Below are 22,670 nucleotides of genomic sequence, written 5' to 3' on the forward strand. Positions count from 1 at the left end.
CAGGAGAACAGCAGGGTATTTTGTGCAAGTTTGATGTGACCGCAGAACCCCACACAGACAGCTACTACCCATGCAGACAGCTACTACAAGCCAGGTACTATGCTAGAAGCTTTACACCACCATCTCTAATTCATTATGCCCATCTCACAGATGAAGCAGTCACACAGCTAAGATGTGGTAAAGACAAGAGCTGAACTGCATTACGCCTTTTGATTTCGAGGCACTCAACCATCAACTTCAGTGCTCCCAAGCAGGCATTTCAGGCATCTAGTCTCAGACTAACAACCTAGAAACACCTAACCAAGAAATTTTGTAAAACCTGAATTCCCAACTACACCAAAATAGGCTACTCTGGTCTGGCATATAAAGGAGTAGTGGGGGGCACTAAACGGCCAACCAGTTTCCAAGGAAGTTTGTAAAACAAATGAGCACTCCACTTCCAGCCTTGGTCTCCCCTTCTTGGTTAGTGGCATCTCACAAGCATTTTCTGCATCAGGGTCATGAACAGGTAGCAGCAGGTGAGCTGCTCACCTGAGAACAGCCTCCCCACCAGAGAGCAGTCCTAGGAGAGGCCCAGAGAGGAAAGAAGCCAAGGAACAAAGGCCCATCACTGGGAGGTTGTGTAGGACCCTCACACATATACTGGGGGGCTCTCAAGCTGGGGGAAAGGGTGCCTGGGGGGAGAATAGAGACGTGAGTTCAAGAAGGGGACAAGAGATTCAGAGTAAATAGAGGGGTAAGAGGTGAGCAGTGCTGACAGGGAACAGGGTAAATGGCAAGGAAGCTGGGAAGCCGACAGAAAGAATCCTGAGGGTTTCACAGGTGACCTGGCATCTCTGGATGGCTGAGGAGTGAGGCGTCCGACGACCTGGGAGGCTGCAGGCTGGCTTGTCCTTGGACACTGAGATCAACCTAAGACTCCTTCCTCCCACCTCAGACCATCCAGCACATTCTTGTCTAGCTTTCTCTCCCAGGGCTTCCAAAGACTTTCCCAATCATAACTGGTGAAGGCTCCTCCTTCAGGGTACAGAAGCAAGAAGAAAAGTGCCTAGCAAGCAATCAGGAAGAGGAGGGAGAAAGACTCCACCAGGGCGGAGCGCGGAGCTCATGTCCGATGACCTTATCTCTGCAGAATGGAAGCCAGTCAGCCACAGGCTGGATGCTCACCTTCTGACCTCCATGACTCACCTTTGGGTGGGGGGCCGTGGCGCTTCCAGCTTCCCATCAGGGATTCTCACTTTGACCAGTTCTCATGACTGTCTCCAAGGTTTTGATGGAGGGCCTCTTACTCGCCTTCCTCAGGTAAATAAGCTAAGTCCTTGCAAAGGTGCCCTGGGTTATAAAATGTCCCACTGTGGGAGCCAAGGCTGGGACTGGGTTCACCTGTGGAAATGCAGCCCAGAAGGCTGCCCGGGGCATTAGGGCACAGCCTCTGGGCTGGCAGAACCCAGGAGTGAGCCAACAGGCCCTAGGAAGCCAACAAAGGCGGTAAAGGCATCAGCTGTCATCAGTTAAGTGCCTGTCTTCCACTCACGTCTGCAGTTTACATGCACCCTGAATCCTCACAACCGTCCCATGAATTCAGCTTTCAGAAACTTTGGGAGATAAAGTGCCCTGCCCAAGGTCTCAAAGCTAGAAGGTGACCGGGCCAGGATTCAAGTCCCAGTGAGCCTTCTCTTCCCACTCTAGTGAGCTGCCCAGGGAAAAAGAAATGTGGGCTGGAGGCATCTGCTCTGTTCTCTCCACATATTTACCATGTGGGACAGGTCACAGACCTGAGAGAAAACGATGCCTCTTCCACCAGCAAAAGGGGATCCAAAAGTAGTGACATCAACAGAAGGGTAGCCATGGTGATGTTCTTTCAGTTCTAGGCAACAGACCTCCAGTTCTGAGAGATCGAGAGACCATCAGGCCTGCACTTTGCAGAGTGGGGGCCAGAGAGGCAGGGAGATCTGCAATTCCCAAAGCGAGTTAGTGGCAGACCCAAAGCTACAACCCAGGTTTCCTGACTTCAAGTAAGATCTGCCAAGGCACCTTCTTAATGTAAACAGTGCTTTCTTTTCATCTACCTTTGTCCTTCCGATTGAAGCAAAAGGAAGTTTCCTGAAGCAGTTCTCTATTTGCAAAAATAAATAAATCATTCCAAAAAAGCCATGTTTTCTTCTACCCCATTTTACCAAACACTTATGAAAATAAAAGGTTTGGCTAACATCACACTTAAGGCCACTGTCAAAAAACGGTATAGAATCCAGGTCATTTGGTGTGTAGGTTACGACCCTTCCCAGGAAACCAATGCTTCCCAAAGCACATTCCTTGAAAGTGAGTTGGAAAAATGCTGGTTTCACAAAAAACAGGTTCAGTTCTTTTTCTATTAGTTGCAGGACTGCTCAGAGCCTTTGATATGCCAACACGGGTGGTGATGCTCTTAATGGATAACGGAGTATGATTATCCAGTAATCGTTTCTGGACTTCTCCCAGTCAATCACTGCCCTTTGTTGCTTGAGAGACTCGATGGCAAGGTGAGGCGTTATATTCATTAGAGAGTCAGGAAATGTGCAGGTCACATTCCAACAAGAAACAAATCCACCCACCAAGCAGAAGGAACAGTCATCTGTGAAGGAGCCTTTTCCAGCCATCCCATCTTGGTTTACTGTGCACTTCTGACTACCAGTGAGGACCAAAAGTTTCACATATCAGGCGGTTTGTGTTTCTTCCTCTGTGAAGTGCCTAGGTAGCCAGTTCTTCATTCTAACAAAGTATTCCTACTTTTCTTATTGACAGAGGCAATGCCATGTGGTGGTTAAGAGCCCTGGAGTAGGACAGTCTGGGTCCAAAGCTTAGCTCCACCATCACTACTTGGTGACCCTGGATAAAGTGCTGGAGGCCCTGCTTCTTCATCTGTCCAATGCGGACGACAACTCCAACAGCCTCAGCAGGTGTTCTCAGGTTTCAAGAGAGAAGTTCTTTGCCAAAAGGTACAAATGCTTTTCAGAGTGTGTTCTTTGCTTTTTAATTTTGCATAAACTTTTAAGTCAAATTCGCATACAGTCAAAGCTATCATTTCGGCACTGGCTTTTGCACCTTCTAAAGGCCTCCTCCAACTCAGGATCAAATACTGATGTGTGCTCTCTGGGTCTTTCATGTTTGTTTAATCTTTTCATCCGTGTGAAATATGAAATATGACTACACGCTGTTGCAATAGAGTTTTAGCGTGTTTTCCGTCAATAGCATCAGCTGTTTCAACACATTTATTGAACAATTATTTTCTCCCAAATAGGAATACCACTTGTGATTATTCTAAGTTCTTCCATTACTGGGTCTGTTTCTGAGAATTCCGACTCATTTTCTTCTGCCATTGAGTCTGGAGCTCTGCAACTGTCTTTACGCACTGCCTGCTTGCTGCTTAGGTGACCGCCTTTAAATGTACCAAAATCAGGCTGTGCTCTGGCATAAACCAGTAAGAACAGATAAAATGCCAAGGGAGATGGGGGGACAAGAACCCATCTGTAACAGCAGAAGGACACACTGCCCAGAAATAAGCTCTCTTACCGAACTATCCCATTGGTTCTTGTGGTACACTGCTTTTTCCAAAATTTTTACATTTGTTTTAACTGAAAGTATAGTGATACACTACTCACGTCTGGGCAGAATGCTTTCAAAATAGCACTTTTCCCCCAAATGCACACAATGCAAAGAGTGTATGGTGGGGGCAGCGGGGGGGGGGGGGGCAGGGAGGGCTGCAATAGGAAGCTTTGCCTCTGCCCCGCTGTTCCAACTGAGCCTGGATTCCCCACAGCCCCGCCGGCTTCTCTGCTGGTCAAGCTCTGCAGGAGGATGGCCTGCACAGAGCACCACACCAGCAGCGGCAGGAAGAGAAGTTTAAGTCCTTTTCCCTTAGATACTTCCACGGTGACCATTCTTCCCTGGCTCTCATTATAAATTTCCTTTACATTTTCACTTTTAAAAGATGATTTAGTTTTGGCAGGACATGTCAGAAATGGCACAGTGTAATATTTTCATTCTTAAGGCTGTAATTCAGTGGAAAATACTGACTGGAATCGAGAGCTGGGCTTGACACCTCTTCCCCACTACCCCACCCCTCCACCTATCAGGTCAGGGACTCACTGCCCTCCTCCATTCCTTGGTTTCCTCCCACTCAGTTCACAAAATGACTATGAAGACTGAAACAAGGTCCCGATGAGTGTATAAATAACGAGACCCATAATATCAGTACTTATTGACATCTGATGGAGACCCATTAAAATTTCTTTATTTTGACCAGGCGCTGTGGCTCACACCTATAATCCCAGCACTCTGGGAGGCCGAGGTGGAAGGCCTGCTTGAGTTTAGGAGTTTGAGACCAACCTGGGCAACATGGTGAGACTCCTGTCTCTATTTTCTATATTTAACTTAAAANAAAAAAAAAAAAATTTCCATGTAATTGAAAAGTATTTTATAAAGAGTCAAATTGTTAACCCAAGACCAAACAAAAAATAATTTCTACTTTGAAATTTGCAATCTCTAAAAAATAACCAAAGCTTACTTGGTGGCTATCTTAAAGATGATGGGAGATCACCAATTTTCAAAATAGTTGGCTTTGGAGAAATTCAAGCCCCTTCTCCTAAGGGAAAATCAACCATTACGGGTACTGCTGAGGCTGGCAGTTCTAGGACTGCTGGGAAGTGCAGGATATGTTATTACAGTCTCCTGGAAACAGTGTTTGCTCCCCAAGGAACACACACACAAAGTAAAGCCAATGACCCTACTAATGTCTTTCATTCCTTTCTTTTCTCTTGCACTCCTTCATTCCAGCATCATTGTCTGAACTACCTTTATAGGAGGCAATTAATCTCATTCTTAATTGGGTCAAATGAGGAACTATTATTCTGCATGCAACAGAACTCATCAGAATCTAACATCACTTCTGGCCAAATCTATGAGGGAGCAGGTCAGGTGAGAGCACCCCAGGAAGCCCCACCTCCTCTTTCTAAGCAAATCATGCCATTTCTTCCTGGCAGCAAAGGGCTGCCTGGCTGCCACCTGGACACAAATCAGAGGCTGCACTATTAGGTGGCAGGTCCTCAGGTCAATAACAGGCCTAGGTCAGGAAGGGCCGCCATCCTCAGGAAAGGCCAGGCTGGGCGGGAAGCAGGGCCAGCTCATCACCTACCACCCAGAGCATGCCTCCTTCTCTCCCTACCTCAGTCCCCACAGCTGCTGCCCATTCGCAGAGCAAAAGGCTCCTGTGAAAATCTCACCACAACTTACCAAGGAATGGAGTTCATTAAAATACTGCTGGAGGCTTTGGGCTGGAATGCTTTTTCTCCTTGTAAAACAGGAACTATAGCAGCATTGTCTGTAGGAAAGCTCAGAATATGCTCAGAAACATCAGTCACAACAGAGACTATGTAGGGGCTGATGCATATTACCAATGATTCCATCCATCTATTCCCCGGCTCCTGCTCCAGAGACACATCCAGCCCAGAGGAGAAAACTTCCAGGCAGACCTAAGGATGGGTGGAAGAGAGGAAGCTGAGTTTCCCCACCCCTAACATAAACCCATGAGGAACTCTGGTGGAAAAAGCATTTTTTCTAATGTTAAAATGACTTGCATGTGGGCATGTTATGGATTGGAATATTATTCTTTAATTTTTTTCTTAAGAGATGGGGGTCTAGTTATGTTGCCCAGGCTGGTCTTGAACTCTGGGGTTCAAGCGATCCTGCTACCTCAGCCTCCCAAGTACTTGTAACTTCAGGTGAACTCCACATGCCCAGACAGAATACAATTTTTTAATAAGACAAAACATAAAATGCTCCCCTTGAGGCAGGCACATTTGGATTTTCCCCTAAAACTCCAAAGATGTGTATTTGCTCTTCTTTATTCCTCTATTGACAGGAGTACTTTGGGGAAAGAATCTGAGAAGCACCAAGGCACAAGCTACTGAGAAACCGGTTAAAAGGTGGCAAGCACATCATGAGGTCAAGAGATCAAGACCATCGTGGCCAACATGGTGAAACCTTGTCTCTACTAAAAATACAAAAATTAGCTGGGCGTGGTGGCGCGCATCTGTAGTCCCAGCTACTCAGGGTGGGCTGGGGGGCGGGGGACACTGAGGCAGGAGAATTGCTTGAACCCCGGAGGTGGAGGTTGCAATAAGCCGAGATCATGCTGCTTCACAACAGAGCGAGACTCCGTCTCAAAAGAAAAAAAAAGGCAGCAAGCAATGGGTTACAAAAATGGGCAAACACTGAGAGCTGGGCATTAAAGAGCCTCTAACACCTTTATGTGTAAGTAAAAACAAGCACAGATGCCAGTTATCCCGTTCAATAGATGTACAGCGTGTCAAGCTGTGCACAGCCACGTCCTCCTTCCAGAAATTAATTCCCTATGAAATGTCAGCTCCACAGAGCAAGGCCCTTCATCTGGTTCTCCCAAAAAGCCCAGTACCTAGAATAGTGTCTGGTACATGGATGGTACATATAATAAATGCTTGCAGAAAGAATAACTCAGTTCTGCAGCTCTTGCTACTCATCCTCAGAGCTTATTCACTGGTCAATGACCAATGGCCTGAGAGAATCCAACCAGGGTCATTCTTTTCAGGGATCGAGCTGAGAATCCCTGCATTTTTACCTCTGGAAGAGAAGGCAAACGAATAAAGGCTGCACTTCTTCCCATAGTTAAACACAGTGCCTGACTTCCAGGAGGTGCTCAATAAATGTCGACTGAATCCATTACCTTTCTACCTACTTCGGCTGAGACCCCTTTAGAAAGGCAAAAACTTAAAAATAATAATAACAGGGTCTCATTCTGTCACCCAAACTGGAGTGCAGTGGAGTGATCATAGCTTACTGCAGCTTCGACCTCCTGGGCTCAAGTGATCCTCCCACCTCAGCTTCCTGGGTAGCTGGGACCACAGGCGCATGCTGCCATGCCCAACTCATTTTTTAATTTTAATAAGAGATGGAGTCTCCCTATGTTGCCCAGGCTGGTCTCAAACTCCTGAGCTCAAGCAATCCTCCCACCTTGGCCTCCAGAAGTGCTGGGATTACAATTGTGAGCCAACACACCCAGCCTCGGAGAAGACATTTTTTTTGAGACAGTGTCTCGCTCTGGAGCCACCAGGCTGGAATGCATTGGCGCAATCTCAGCTCACTGCAACCTCTGCCTCTCGGGTTCAAGTAATTCTCCTGCCTTAGCCTCCTGAGTAGCTGGGATTACAGGCGCATGCCACCACGCCCAGCTAATTTTTATATTTTGAGTACCGACAGGGTTTCACCATGTTGCCCACGATGGTTTCGATCTCTTGACCTCGTCATCTGCCCACCTTAGCCTCCCAAAGTGCTGGGATTACAAGTGTGAGCCACCATACCCAGCCTACGAGAAGACATTTTAAATGTTGTGTTTGAAATAAAGGAGGAAAAATGCTGGTCTGAGATTGTGTGAATGACAATGCTAAAGGGGAAACTAGGGAAGTAGAACATGTAAGCCTGCTTACTCTATTAACAGATCCTATCTGGCCTTCAAGATCCCCAAAGGCAGGGGTAGTGTCTTGGGTCCCAGGCCCAGTGCACCTTCATCACCTGGGGACACAATGAGTTTTGCTTCACTCCACACAGCTGTCCCTGGAAAAATAATTTCCATATTTCATTGCTTTAACTATTAAAGACTGAAAACTGAGCGGCACTGCTTAGCAGACACCAGATATTCTGCTAATCAATCGTATTAATGAACTATTAAATAACAGTATCAGCCTTAACATCACCAATTACAAATGTGTTTGAGTTGGCTCCATGGGCTGCTTCGCGGAGAGCAGGTTCTTGGAAACGTAACCGGCAGTTCTCCACTTGTTCACTGAGGTCCGAATGTGGACACATCCATGCACTCCAGCCTTCTCATCTGCCAAATCACACTCCCTTCGGGCATCATGCCGCCCCGATGCATGTGCCAACAGGGATACTTTCAAAGTACAGGTACTGGTGAGGCTGGTAGTGTGAAGCCCCATTCCCAGCTGGCTCTTTCTATATCTAGAGGGCTGTTCTGGCTATTTAAAAAGAAGAAGATGCTGAAATGAAATAACCTATCAAGTTATCAACTCCCCAGTAAAGGATCAGGATGTCTCTTCCACCTTTACCTCCTGGCCTGGATACCTTCTCAGCCCTGATGTCTTCCCCTTGCTTGAGTAAAGTCTGGGGACACCCAAGAGCTGGGCCTTAGGGCGACTAAAAGAAAGAAGTGGAGGAATTAAAACATGAAGTGACCAATGTTTGCAAGCACAGACTTTCTTGCCTAGTTAAACAGATTCACGGCTATTTTTGGTTTGCTCTTAAAAAGGCAAAGGACGGATGGCCTGCTGGGTGCCAATATGCAGAAACAAGCTCCTTCCTCAGCTCAGGGCTCAAAATACACCTCAGCTGAGATATTTCTGCTCTTGCTGCCAGTGTGCAGAGTAAAGCCATAGAAGGTCCAAGTTTATGAAGCCAAGGGACATCTTCACGTCATATGATTCTTGGCTCTTGTGGACGTGTGGGTATTTTTGAAACAGCTTAACAACGGATTTTGGCTGGATTCACTCTAGTACAATGGGATTAATATGTAATAAAATGATGTTTTGGCCATCTGCAAAGGAAGGTCATTTCCCACCAATCGGAGCAGGCTTCCTAATCCCAAGGCAGCAAAAACTCTGATGCTGGGAAGAAAAAAGCAAGCCAATGTGGCATGATAAATTGGGCTGCCTTGGCCTGGCTGCCAAGCATCTACCACGTTTGTCTTTAACACTACTCTGTAATCAGACCGCTGGTGGACTGGATCCATCCCCCTACAGTTCCCTGGCTCTGACATCTAAGTGAGGCCATTCCCTTCATGGGGAATGCTGGCAAATCCTAACATTCTTGTCAGTCTTAAAACTGGAGACTTTTCTTGAAAACAGCCATCTCCCCTTCATTATCATGGCCAGGTGAGCACGCGAGGAATGACTGCTGTTTGCACGGAGCAGCAGTGCATTAGTTACTTTCGAAAAACCTGACTGATCCCAGATTACACGTAACAAAGGCCCGGATCCTTTGCCTTTAGACAGGTGCATAACAGTGTGAATTTTCTGAAATTATAGCTTTGGGAAGAAATTAGAACTGCATGTGAATGTCAATGCCACAACATTGTACTCAGCACAGACCAATTCTTACAGAATAAAGCACTTTGTAAATTCAGTTAAAAAGAAAAAATGAAAAACTGTCATCCCGAGAGAACACTGGCAGTAATGAAAATAAAACATTCAAAGAAGTAACTTCCAGGATCGGTCACAGGATCCAGTACAAAACCAGCACGTTGCCTCTTCTATGAGTACCATACGTAGTGAGGAGCGCAAAGCCAGGCCATCAATCAGAAAGTGGTTTCTGAAGCATATCAATATAGTTTTTTGTTGTTGTTGTTGTTGTTTTTTCCAGTAGAGATGAGGTTTCACTATGTTGGACAGGCTGCTCTCGAACTCCTGGCCTTAGATCCACCAGCCTCCCAGAATGCTGAGATTACAGGCATGAGCCGCCACGCCTGGCCAATGCATGTCAATACAGTTTTAATGAGGCATGAGGTACCAGATCCTAATTTGTTGAAAAGTCATGTTCCATTTCCATTCTGACATTCCTCCTTACTTCAATTAAAAAATTAATGAGAACACTGTTTCCCCAATCCACTCTGGATGATGGGAATCCACTCTGGCCTCTTGTTCTGCTTCTGAGGCAGATGGGGCCCCAGGTGGCCTCTGCACAGCCAGTGAGGGGGAGCTGGCGCCTCTCAGGCCGCCCCTTGAGGCAATGGAGGAAAGTGAACCACTAATCCTAAATAGTCTGGTTCTGAGAAGGGGTTTTTTTTTTTTTTGCCCTGTGTCTAGTTTTTGCTTTTAAATTATATGAATTTAACATTATTCTCCATAATATACCTATGTGTTAACATTTTAGATTACTAATGAATTTAATTATTTAACAGTTTCTCTCCAAACAGGCAAAACTGATATACCACATAGACACGCCACATTTAATCTGTTGCTTTCAGTGTGACTGACCCAAAGCAATCCGGGAAGCAGGAGAAACCAGAACTCCTGGCGCTCCAAAGCCACATCCCTTTCCTGGCTTCTTCCCCATAGAGTCTAAATCATCTAAAAGAGGTGAGGTAGCCACATGCACCTCACAGGGGTGTTCTATGACTTTGAAGAAATAATAAATAACACAAACAGAAGTCCCCAGCTTAGTCCTGGGCACACGGTGGGTATTCAACACACGTCAGCTGTCCACCCCAACCTCAGCCCACCTCCAACAGCTCTAGCATACATTCTACAGAAGAAAAAGTTAAAAACAGAAAAGTAGGATTGCTTGAGGCCAGGAGTTCGAGACCGGCCTGGGCCACATAGGGAGAACCAGTCTCCATGGTAAAGAAAACATTTTTAAAAATTGGCCAGATGTGGTGGTGAGTACCTGTAGTCCTAGGTACTCACAAGGCTGAGGCAGAAAGATCAGTTGAGCCCGGAGTTTGAGGCTGCACTGAGCTTTGATTGATTGCACCACTACACCCCAGCCTAGGAGACAGAGCAAGACCCTGTTTCAAAAAAAAAAAAAAAAAAAAAAAGTAGTACGGTCTGACAGTAATCTATGGAATGTCACACATTGCATTATACATCAATGGTGGATACAGTCTGGCACTTCAACTTGTGTCCAAGTACCATCCTGCAACTAAACCTCAGAGCTGATCTCTGTCATTCAGTATCTGGCTATGGCAAAAGACAGCTCTTGATCCTCTCCTTCATTCACCATCAATGCTGCAATTTCTCTGTTGAGTCCAAGGAAAACTGGCCCGGGCAGCGAGGGAGCGAGCTGACCAGGTTTTGATAAAAGCAGCTACATGCACATCTCTGGAAGGGACTCCAGGGATGAGGGAGTCCCGGAGAAAAGACACAGCTGTAGTAAAACACTTCGGTTGCCATAAGAACAAAACAGCCTGTTAAACACCAGGAAGGGTCTACTGAGAAAAATTTGCTCATCATTTCCTACTTCTATGTTTGGCTTATTTCTAAAATACAGTAATAACTAAATTGGCAAACTAAATTTAAACTCAGCCAAGCATGCTTTCATGCTGAGTTTAGAAGAAAAACAGGCGGCTGCAGCTGACCAAATGAAAGGTGAATCACACCTTCAACTTTTGCCCACCTCTTCCACACAGGATCAAGCACAGATTTCTAAGAAAAATGCAAAGACGCAAAGGTACTTCCCAGACTTCATTCTGGTCCTACCTCGTAGGACTGTCGAGAGTTTAAATATGGTCGTGCACAATGCACTGCATAAAAGTTCAGCAGTCAGTGGGCTGATGGTGACGATTCTCACCACATCAAGTTCAAGGTCTCCTCACTTTCAAGGATACCTCCTACCTATCCAACTTCATACTTCAGTATTTCTTAACAAAGGTCATCTCCTCTAACCCCTCCAGCCCATATTGCCTGTCCCCAGCTGATGTTTCTCAGGCCCAGGTTCTACACAAAACTGGACCCAACCAATTTAATGCACAGGCCAATGTTTAAATATCAGGATAGTCTGCTGGGCATGGTGGCTCACAGCTATAATCCCAGTACTTTGGGAGGCTGAGATGGGGAGATCACTTGAGGTCAGAAGTTTGAGACAAGCGTGACTAACATGGTGAAAATCGTCTCTACCAAAATACAAAAGTAGCTGGGCATGGTGGTGGGTGCCTATAATACCAGCTACTGGGGTGGGTGCCTGTAATCCCAGCTACTGGGGAGGCTGAGGCAGGAGAATCACTTGAAATGGGGAGGTGGGGACTACAGTGAATTAAGATCGTACCACTGCACAACAGCCTGGGTGACAGAATGTGAGACTCTGTTTAAAAAAAAAAAAATCAGGATATTTCACATAAAAACCCAAATATGGCCAGGCGTGGTGGCTCACTCCTGTAAACCCAGCACTTTGGGAGGCCAAGGTGGGCAGACCACAAGGGCAGGAGCTCGAGACCAGCCTGGCCTATATGGTAAAACCCTGTCTCTACTAAAAATACAAAAATTAGCCAGGCGTGGTGGTGGACGCCTGTAGTTCCAGCTACTCGGGAGGCTGAGGCAGGAGAATCACCTGAACCTGGGAGGCGGAGGTTGCAGTGAGCCAAGATCGTGCCACTGCACTCCAGCCTGGGCAACAGAGAGAGACACTGTCTCAAAACAAAACAAAATAAACAAAATATATGGTTCCTCTAGAAAAATCTGAAAACGAGCAGTAGAGGCTCTACTTCTAACAGGGCAACAAGCACTTGGAATAACGAGGGCAGCTGCCCTTCCCAATGGGCCTGTGGCCCCTAAACCCCGCCAAGCCTGCTTCAGTCATCTTCGCTGGCTCCTGGCCCAGGACCCCTGATCCAGAGCATATAGTGGGTTCATCTGCATCACAACTATGATACTACTCATCTGAAATGCTGACTGTCTGGCTGGGACCCTCTTTTTTGACACCTGCCTTCTTTCCACTTACATCACAAGCACGCACAGTTGTCTCTCTGAGCAGCCAGTGACCTCAAGAAACCTCTTTCTTCCCACTTCCTGAATTACTATGAATGAGATACAGCAGGTTCGCAACTCCTTCCACACACTCTGCTCTGTGTCACACACTTGCCTCTCAGCTGGGAGTTTGCATCCCTATAAATATGCAGATAGTCGCACTACAGACCTTTCAGGCTGCTGTGAAAAGTCTTCTCTGTGAATGACGTACATGCCTCTCCTAGCTGTCATTATTTTTTTTTTCCTAGTAAAACTGTTCTGAATGCATACATGGAATTAAATAAATTACTACAGCATATGAACGAGCTCTCAACCCACTCTTTAAAAAGATACCTCACTGATGAGCCATGGTGGGCAACGGATAATCACATCCAAGAAGACACAGTGGAAGAAACAGAGGACAGGACTCAGGGACTCAAGTTCCAAACCCAGCGCGAGAACTCACTGCCAAGTGATCAGTGTGATTCGGTTGGCCTCTTAGGACCTGATTTTACTTTTTCTGTTATTTCCTATGGCTTTACAGATTTTTAAAGATATTTTGAGCACTCTCACATAATACGGTGCTAGTGAATTTGAGGCATCGTCTTGAGACCGATCATCCTGAGCATAAAATTCTATGAAAATAAATAGAATATTTAGAAACTAGATGTGATGGGCCCTTTAATAAGCCAACTTTTGCTTGTTATACCTTTTCCAACTAGAAATGAAGCCACGGAAGCATCTTACAGGTAGGCGCTTGTACTGTGTTGGCTGGAGAAACTCACACAATAGCAAAGACTGATAGTGTCTGGCCTGCGTGCACTGCTGAATGCCTGCTGGATGGGTACGGCCTCTTCCTCATCACACCTAAATGCAAGCTTCTGGAAACTGAAGACAAGGCAGCTGGGGAGGGAGCAGACTGACATTAACTTTAGAACTCCTAACTTGGGCTTCACTGACACAGATGGTTCTGAATGACAGACCACCATATGAAACCCATCTTCTCTCTGGCTGGAGGAATATCATAGTTCAGTGGGCTGGTTGGCTAGGGAGATAAAAGGTTTCCTGTGTTGCGAATTCTGCATGGAAAAGGCTACACAAAAGCAACCAACTCTTAGCCGCAGTCTCAAATGGAACCATGTGAAGGAGGCACGTACCAGGTCAATCAGGTCACTGAGGTTTTTCTCGATTTGCTGTGGAGGCAGGCGCCTCATTAGGTCCAAGGCACAGTCCAGCTGTTGATCACTCTGTGGAGGGAGAAATAAAAGTGTGTCAGTCCTTTTTGCCAGAAGGAATACCAAAAACTCCTTCTAAAAAGCATGCTTGCCCAAAGCATTCTAAAACCCAAAGAGCCGTGTAGCAGGCCCTCTGCCAGGTCTCTGTGTGCCAGCAGCCTGGAGGGGGCCTACTGTGCAGGCTGTCTGCTCCCCCTCAACAGCAGTCTCTGTCTCAAGTGGGGGCATCCAAAAGACCCTGCAAGAAGTGGAAGCAGGCTGCAGAGGTCAGAAAGCTGCCGCGCAGGCTCCCCTGCTCCTGCTCAACAGACCCTGGCGGCTGTAGATGTCGTGACTCCCAGTTGGTTCCATGGTGAGCACACTCAAGTAGCGGATTAACTTTCCCCTTTGTTGTAACCTGGGTATAGACATCAGGTAACAATCCCCAGGCCAGGTTCCTTGATGAGCTCCAAGCAAGGGGGAAAAGCCAGGCAAAGAACAAGTGGCAAGATGCGCACAGGGGTTAAAAATGCTTCATTCAATCAATGGAAACTTAATAAATTTCCCTAGGCCACATGCAAACAACACTAAGATCTGAGACACACTACAGTCAAGAGCTCACTCCGCCTAGCAAAGTGGACTGTAAATGCAATAAACTATGTCATTGCAGTGGCAGGGGACTAGAGAGACAACCATTACTCTCGTTTATCAAGTATGCTTTCAAAAAAATGTTTTGAATTTTTTTAAAGATAGGGTCTTGCTCTGTCACCCAGGCTGGAGTGTAGGGGCATGATCTTGGCTCCTTACAACCTCCACTTCCCAGGCTCAAGTGATCCTCCCACCTCAGCCTCCCAAGTAGCTGGGACCACAGGTGCATGCCACCACACCTGGCTAATTTTTGTATGTTTGGGGGGAAGGCAAACATGGGGTCTTGCCATCTTGCCCAGACTGGTCTCGAACTCTAGGCCTCAAGCAATCGACCTGCCTTGGCTTCCCAAAGTACCAGGATTACAAGCATAAGCCACTGTGCCCAGCCCAAGCACCTTTTTAAAGCTATGCACTGTGTGCTTCACAATACTGTCCTCACAGTATATAGCTGCAAATATTTACTGAGATCTACCAGGTGCCAGTCACCATAAATCTATACCAAATAAATAAATAAAGGGAGAGGGGGGGAAGGGAACTGAGTGAAAGCAAAGCTGGTAAAGTGCAAAGTAAATTCAATGCACGGTGGGCCCTAATACAGAAGGCGAGACCTCAGGAGATGCGACAAGAAACAAAGTGAGAAAGGTGGGCCAGATACAATGGTGAAGACCTGTGTATGCAACTCTAAGAAGTGCAGGTGACTCCAAGGCAGGCAGATGGAGTCCCCAACACTACCCAAGCAGAGAGGCACTATCTGATTTGTATCTGGCATCTGCTCTGCTCAGACTAATTACAGGGTTTTTGAAAGCCCTAAATCAACAAGCTACAGTCTCATAAAATACATAAAGTAATCCTCAAAATGTCACATTTGGCCTTAATGAAATACAAGTTTTGAATATTACCACTTATACTCCAGGTATCTTAACCACATGTAGGCCGTGGAGCAAGGACCCACTTCACAGTCACCAAAGACATAACACATTATGAAGGAGAATCCATTTCATTTTTTAAAAAGATATTGATATGGTATATACAGCCGGCTGTTTTAAAAAAGAATGAAAGCAAAGAAAAAGCTTGTCCCTTGCTCAAGATGGAACACACAACAAACTGGCTACCCTGCAAAGAGAAAAGAAAAATACCACACCAGAAACTCTACCGCTTGTTTTGCTTAATGAAACATTCCAGCAACCATGAATTCCCTGCTTGTGCCATGCACTTCTATGCCAGCATGTGTCAGCCAAGGCCACAGTGACATGAGTTTGGCTCAGTGGCATGAGAGGAAATTTTAACACCACATCTAGAGTAGAGCACACAGATAAGCTGCTTTTACTCTAGAGAGACATATTCAATTCCCAGCACTGCCATTCTTTAACTTATAACCATGGGCAGGTTTCTGAATCTCTAGAAGTCTCTATGTATTAATCCATAAAATGGGAACACAGTATCTTCCTTAGAGAGTTATAATAATTTGATAATGCATGTGAAATGTTTAATACACAATAGTACGTGTTTGATGACTGGGGATGTTGCATGTATATAAATAGACATACAATGTTTAAATATTAAAAAAACTTTTAATGATTCCCCTGCCCAACTTCCCTGCCCCTCAACCCAGCCCTGGATCTCTCTTGCTCCCCTTAAACTAGAGTTAATGCTCAAACTCAACAAATAGCTATGAATTCTCTTGGCCCAGCAAGAATAGAAAACTCTCAAACTTATTAAAAGGTATAAACTAGTATTTCTCAACTAGGGATGATTTTGCATGTGCACACACATAGACACACACACCTCCAACCAACCCTGCCAAAAGGCATTTGGCAACGTATGGAGACATTTTTCTCACAACTGGGACAGAAGAAACTACTGACATCTAATGGGAAGGGGCCTGGGATGCGTATAAAAAGATACATAGACTCCTCACAACAAAGAATCACCCAGCCCAAAATGTTAATAGAGTTAAGGCTGAGAAGCCCTGGGTAAAAACAGTCCTTGTCGGGGCTGCAGATTCCCCGAATCTGATTGATGATAAGGTCCCTCTCTAGAAGACTGTACACGCGGGGAAACATTTTATATACAATTCTAATTTAAAGACCACGTATAACCCCTAAAAACTTCTGGTCTTCAGCTAGATATTAGCAATCCTTCCCATAAATGAAAAGCAAATTAAGATATAAGGAAGCCTGGCTAATTTGAAACTGTGATCCAGACAGAACATAATCAGGAGGGATTAACTAGAAACTGAGCAGTGTCATCTAGGAAAAGACCTCAGTTGACCAGAGAAGCTCGAGGTGAAAGACACTGTTTCAACCCTTCTTCGGAGACTGTTCACAAACTTAGTTCCAATATGCTGATCACATCCCCACCCATCGAGGGGTCTGGACAGTCCTCTGTCGGGCTGAATCTCGTTGACGGCACTAGAATACTTTTGCAAAAGGGTCTGACTCACATTTTGCATTAATCCCAATTAATCTTAATTGGAAATGTTTCACTACAAATTTCTAGAACTAAGGATGTTTATCAATCAATCAGGAAATGATTAAATGCTTCCCGTAAGAGAAGCAACATGGGAAAGCTTAATGACAGCTTGTAAAACATTAAAATTAGAGTTAACTAGAGCCATTTGCTTGGGAGTCATCCCAAACCCTAAGGGGTCCAAACAGGAAACAGCACCGGAGAATGAAGCAGATGTGGATGACCTGCAGCTACAACCAACAACATGAGTGACCCCGGAAACGGAACGATGGTGGTGGAGAGAGGGGTGTAGTCCCAGGGGCCTCCCTAGGATGCTACCACTTTTATAGAAAGCTCAAAAACAGGCAAAACAGTGAACATCTTTTTTGTTTTTTGTTTTGAGACAAAGTCTCGCTCTTGTCTCCCAGGTTAAGGTCCAATGGTGCCATCTCAACTCACTGCAACCTCCGCCTCCCAGGTTTAAGCGATTCTTCTGCCTCAGCCTCCTGCGTGGCTGGGATTACAGATACCCACCACCATGCCTGGCTAATTTTTGCATTGTTAGTAGAGACGGGGTTTCACCATGTTGGTCAGGCTGGTCTCGAACTCCTGACCTCAGGTGATCTGCTCGGCTTGGCCTCCCAAAGTGCTGCAATTACAGGAGTGAGTCACTGTGCCGGGGCAAACAGGCTCTTACTCTGTTGCCCAGGCTGGAGTGTGGTGGCACAATCTCAGCTCACTATAACCTCTGTCTCCTGGGCTCAAGCTATCCTCTCACCTCAGCCTCCCAAGTAGCTGGGATTACAGGCACATGTCACCATGCCTGGCTAATTTGGTTTTTCTTGAGACAAGGTCTCACTTTGCCACCCAGGCTGGAGTGTAGTGGTTCAATCTCGGCTCACTGCAGCCTCGACCTACTAGATTTAAGCCACCCTCCCACCTCAGCCCCTCAAGTAGCTGGGGGGCCACCATGCCCAGCTAATTTTCTATAGTTTGTTAGAGATGGGGTTTCACCATGCTGCCCAGGATGATCTCGAACTCTTAACCTCAAGCTATCTGTCCACCTCAGCCTTCCGAAGTGCTGGGATTATAGGCATGAGCCACCATGTCCAGCAATTTTTCTATTTTTTGTAGAGATGGGGTTTTGCCATGTTGCCCAGGCTGGTCTCAAAGTCCTGAACTCAAGGGATCCACCTGCCTCAGTCTCCCAAAGTGCTGGGATTAGTGGCATGAGCCACTGCACCTGGCCATGAATACTCTTATTATTTAGACATGTGTTTTAGACTAACAAGGCTTTTTTTTTTCTTTAAGCCAAGGCAAGGGAATGATAAATACATTTAAGAAGAGTAGAAGAACAGTTACAGGGAAGCCATGGTGGGGGGAGATGAAAGCTATACTCTCTAGGTCTCACATGGAAAGGCAGGTTCAAGGGTATTCATCATAATCGTGATACTTAAAACTTAAGTTATGACTATCAGATATCTCAACAGTTTTTAAAGGTAATAGAAAAAAATACAAATATGCAGGGAGCGGTAGTGCAGGCCTGTAGTTTCGGCTATTCAGAGGCTGAGGCAGGAGGATTGCTCAAACCCAGGAGTTCTAGGCTGCAGTGAGCTATGCCCATCGGGTGTCCACACTCAGTTCGGGATCAATACGGTGACTTCCTGGGAGCAGGGACCACCAGGTTGCCTAAAGAGGGGTGAACTGGCCCAGGTCAGAAATGGAGCAGGTCAAAAAATACAACAGCAAGTAAAGACAGGGCTTAGGACTCAGGAGTCCAGGGTCCAAGGTATGCCCTGTCACTAGACGTCTGTGTGCCTTAGACTGCTCACTTAACCTCATGGCCTGGGATTTGGCCCAGATGAACTCTTAAGACTCCTTCTAGGTGGACTGCCCTCTATCCTACTGCGAGAGCAGACATATACCAGCCGGGTCCCAACCACCACCACGCCCTTCAAAACAAGACCATCATCCCGGATTTTGCTGCCTGCAGGCCAGCAACTGGGCTACAATCCAACAACTGTGCAGAGTGCAAACCTTGGCCAGACCCTGAATCTGGCCCAACAAATGAGACTCAGTCCCAAGCCTCAAGGAACCAATTGTCCATGAAATGGCAAATAACCACAAGGCCATGTGGTACGTACAATAATGAGACAGAGAAGGCACAGAGAGACAAGGCACAGTTCACAATACACTGATTTGTACTTCCTTGTGTCAATTATTTTCCTAGGACTTCCCTCCCTCGCATGGCTACAAAATAAACAGAAAGCCAGTTGGGGGAAGCAAACTGTCACCCAGTGGCTAAAAACTCCCCACAGGCCAGCTCCTTCAAAACACTGACTGGTCCAGGCACCTCCTTCATAAAATGAGCTTTACCAGTTTGACCTCCCACTGGTGTTCCCCAGGCGGAAAGGTAAATAGTAAAAGGAGGACCACTCCTCCTCACCCTCCGGAATTCTCTGCCCATTCGATTAGTCATCTGATCATTATTTCAGTGTTTCCTAGGTAACAAGCACTGTTTTTGATGCTGAGTGGTGAACATGAAAGTCTCTGCTCTTCACAGAGCTTATGTGCCGTCAAAATCAGTATGTTTAAAAAAAAAAAAATCAAGGAAGAGTCCTTGTTACGCTATCAAATAATAAGGAAGGGACAGTTACCCCACTTTAAGCTGGCAAGGTTCCAAGGGGTAGGTTTGGGGTGTGTGTGTGTGTGTGTGTGTGTTTTCTTTTGGTATATAAACTGAGATAAGAAATATTTCACTTTCTGTTTTCATGAGATTTAAAGAAAACACATAAAATTGCTTAAATCACCCTGTAATAAATAAAACAATCATGAATATGGACTAAATTTTTCAGAATAATAAATCAATCAAATAAAACCCTATCATCTAAATAGGTGCTAAAGTGTTCAGACATCTGATAGTATTGTGAAGTCATTTGCATGCAGGAAAACTTGGCCTACTAAGCAAACTCTAGTACAAAGTCTGATTTGGAAACCATGGTCAAGTGAGATATAGCCCGTACCTACACCCCAAGTTTGGTACAGTAAACACACCATCCACAACAACGTCAATGTCGGCGTGGAGGTGGCCAATAAGTGGGACAGGGAGCCTCAGAAGATGTCTCAGAACCTCAGGGCCACAGGAGTAGGTTTGCCCTGGATGAGCAGGTGTGCCTTTCCAGGCAGCAGGTGCAGCAAGGTAAGGAGAGGCGAGCCAGGTGCTCGGAGGAGGTGGGGAACCGTGGGGCGTGGCCTGGGGAGGTGACTGGGGCCTTGTCACAAGGGCCATGTCATACCCCAACTACCAAGGAGGCAGCTAAGCTGGCCCCAGGAGCCAGGCTCAGAACCTCACTTCTCCCCACGGTTTTTTGCTTTTGTCCAGTTTATAGATAAGGCATCTGTGCCACATTCTTTTTTGAGACAGAGTCCCACTCCGTCACCCAGGCTAGAGTGCAGTGGCTCAATCTTGGCTCACTACAACCTCTGCCGCCCTGGTTCAAGCGATTCTCTTGCCTCAGACTCCCTAGTAGCTGGGATTACAGACTTCTGCCACTGTGCCCGGCTAATTTTTGTATTTTTAGCAGAGACAGGGTTTCACCATTTTGGACAGGCTGGTCTTGAACTCCTGACCTCATGATCCACCTATCTCGGCCTCCCAAAGTGCTGGAATTACAGGTGTGAGCCACCGAACCTGACCAGCCAACATTCTTTAAAAACCACTTTTCTGTGAGGGTTTTGGAGCCCCTAGAGATTCTTCCACAGGGGAATGACAGAATGTTGTTGTGACTTGGAAGGCAAAGCAGATTATATTTTCCAAAAATGGCCATAACAAGCCCTTCCATCCCACATGCTCCTCTTGCACTGTGACTGTGATACTCCTCCCACTATGGGGTGGGGGGAGCCTGTGCCCCCTCTGCCTTGGAAGTGGAGGTGCTTTTGGAAAGTTTAATCAGCAGAGCCCAGCACACATGACGCCCTACGACTTGTGAGTCCACAAGAGAAAACGCAGCTTCTCCCTGCCTGCTGAACATACACAGCTGGAGCCCACTCCACTGCCCTGAGGCCACCCTGTGCAGAAAAGCCCCTGAGGCTCTGCTCCATGGACAGAGGGGGGCCCACTGCGTCCCCATATGCTCCAGGCTCCCACTGTTCCAGCTTCAGCTATCTGACTGCAATAGCACACGACCCCAAGTCACAACCACCCAGCCAAGGCCCTTCTGAATTCCTGACCCACAGACACCATCAGAGACAATGACATGAATTATACTTTCAAGTCACTAAGTTTTGGGGTGATTTTGTTAGACAACTAGTAACTGACACAGAAGGATGTGTCTGGTGACCCTGGGGAGACAACCTGACCAGAGACGAGACTGGGGGCAGAAGAGCCAGCAGAGGAGCCTCTACAGCAACCAGGTCTCTGGTTGGATGGCCGGAGAGGAGGAGAGTGAAAGGCTTTAAGGCCAGAACACATAGGATGAGGTCAGTTACCGGAACCGAGAGGAAGACCAAGGAGCCTGTGATGACTGTGTTTCCTAGCGGGGACCACCTGCTAGAGGATGGTGCCACAGTCTCACCGGAGTGTGGATGGTTCATGTGTGCTTTTAAAACTCAGGCGCAGGCAGCAACTCAAACTGCTAACGCTTGCAAGCAGAGGTCCTGCTTGGCCTGCCCTAGTGGCTGGTTAAGGCAGATATTCGCTTAACAGCATCTGTCTGTATATAAACAACCAACCAAAGCTTAAAGGCCTTCAAAGTTTGTTCTTCAGTTCATCAAGACCTTCACTCGTTTACATTCCCGAGAGGCTTAGCAAATAACTTCATAGACAGCACAAAGGTAAACTTTGCTGGCGCCCAGAATGACTTACCACAAATTTATGGAGTCTCACTTAACCATGGTTTGTCTTGTATAATCTGTGACCCCAATAAGCAACTTTGTTTAAATGTGAAATCTGTTTTCTGCCATGTGGCCCAGGAACAGTTTGTGCTGGGGGCGATTTGGAGAAAGACTCCTGGGCCAGCCCAGCCAACTACTCATCTTGAGGTCACTCTGGAAAACTGCACATTTTGGATCAATAAAAAGAGAAGTGCTTCTTTCACTGCCTGAGTGTCCTCTGGGATGTGATGACAGCCATGCAGGAGGGAGATGCCTCAAACACAAATACAAACACACGCATACCCCTTGCATGACTTTCTGTTCCCATGGGAAAACTCAATACCCTCGCTATCAAGTGAACCACAGCCACAGTGAAGTCCACTTGGCAGACCAAGCCTCCTTCAACCTTTAGGGGTCTGCTGTCTACCATCATAGCTCAGTTGATGTCTCATCTTTTTAAATTCAGGGGAAAAAAAAAAAAACCCATACAACATAAAATTAACCATTACAGTCCTACTCTAAGACCCTGGGAGATGGCAAGGCAACATGAAGGGGGACCCTGGCTCTGTGGACAACCTACCAGCCAGAATGGGTGACCCGATGTTATTTGAGAAATAAACTCCTGTTGTTATATGAGAAATAAATTCCTATCTCATTTGAGGAATAAAATTTAACCATTTTAGGGCTGGATATAGTGGCTTACGCCTGTAATCCCAGCACTTTGGGAGGTGGAGGTGGGTGGGTCAATTGAGGTCAGCAGTTCAAGACCAACCTGGCCAACATGGTGAAACCCCGTCTCTACTAAAAATACAAAAATTAGCTGGGTGTGGTGGTACACTGCTGTAATCCCAGCAATGCAGGAGGCTGTTGCATGAGAATTGCTTGAAACCAGGAGGTAGAGGCTGCAGTGAGCCAAAATCACACCACTGCACTCCATCCTGGAAGACAGAGTGAGACTGTTTCAAAAAAA

At 46.3% G+C, this 22,670-nt stretch overlaps 1 protein-coding gene across 2 annotated transcripts in view; it reads right to left on the minus strand.

Annotated features, from left to right (window-relative positions):
* Window positions 1–22,670, minus strand: part of CAPZB (capping actin protein of muscle Z-line subunit beta) — a 151,038-nt gene that overhangs the window by 69,414 nt on the left and 58,954 nt on the right. For both annotated transcript variants that reach the window (XM_017506067.2, XM_017506059.2), the window contains exon 2: window positions 13,676–13,765. In XM_017506067.2, coding sequence (XP_017361556.1) covers window positions 13,676–13,765 — 90 coding nt within the window. The remainder of the gene's footprint in view (window positions 1–13,675; window positions 13,766–22,670) is intronic.

This window comes from Cebus imitator, unplaced genomic scaffold (assembly GCF_001604975.1).
Source record: "Cebus imitator isolate Cc_AM_T3 unplaced genomic scaffold, Cebus_imitator-1.0 Scaffold15, whole genome shotgun sequence".
NCBI classification, from domain to species: domain Eukaryota; kingdom Metazoa; phylum Chordata; class Mammalia; order Primates; family Cebidae; genus Cebus; species Cebus imitator.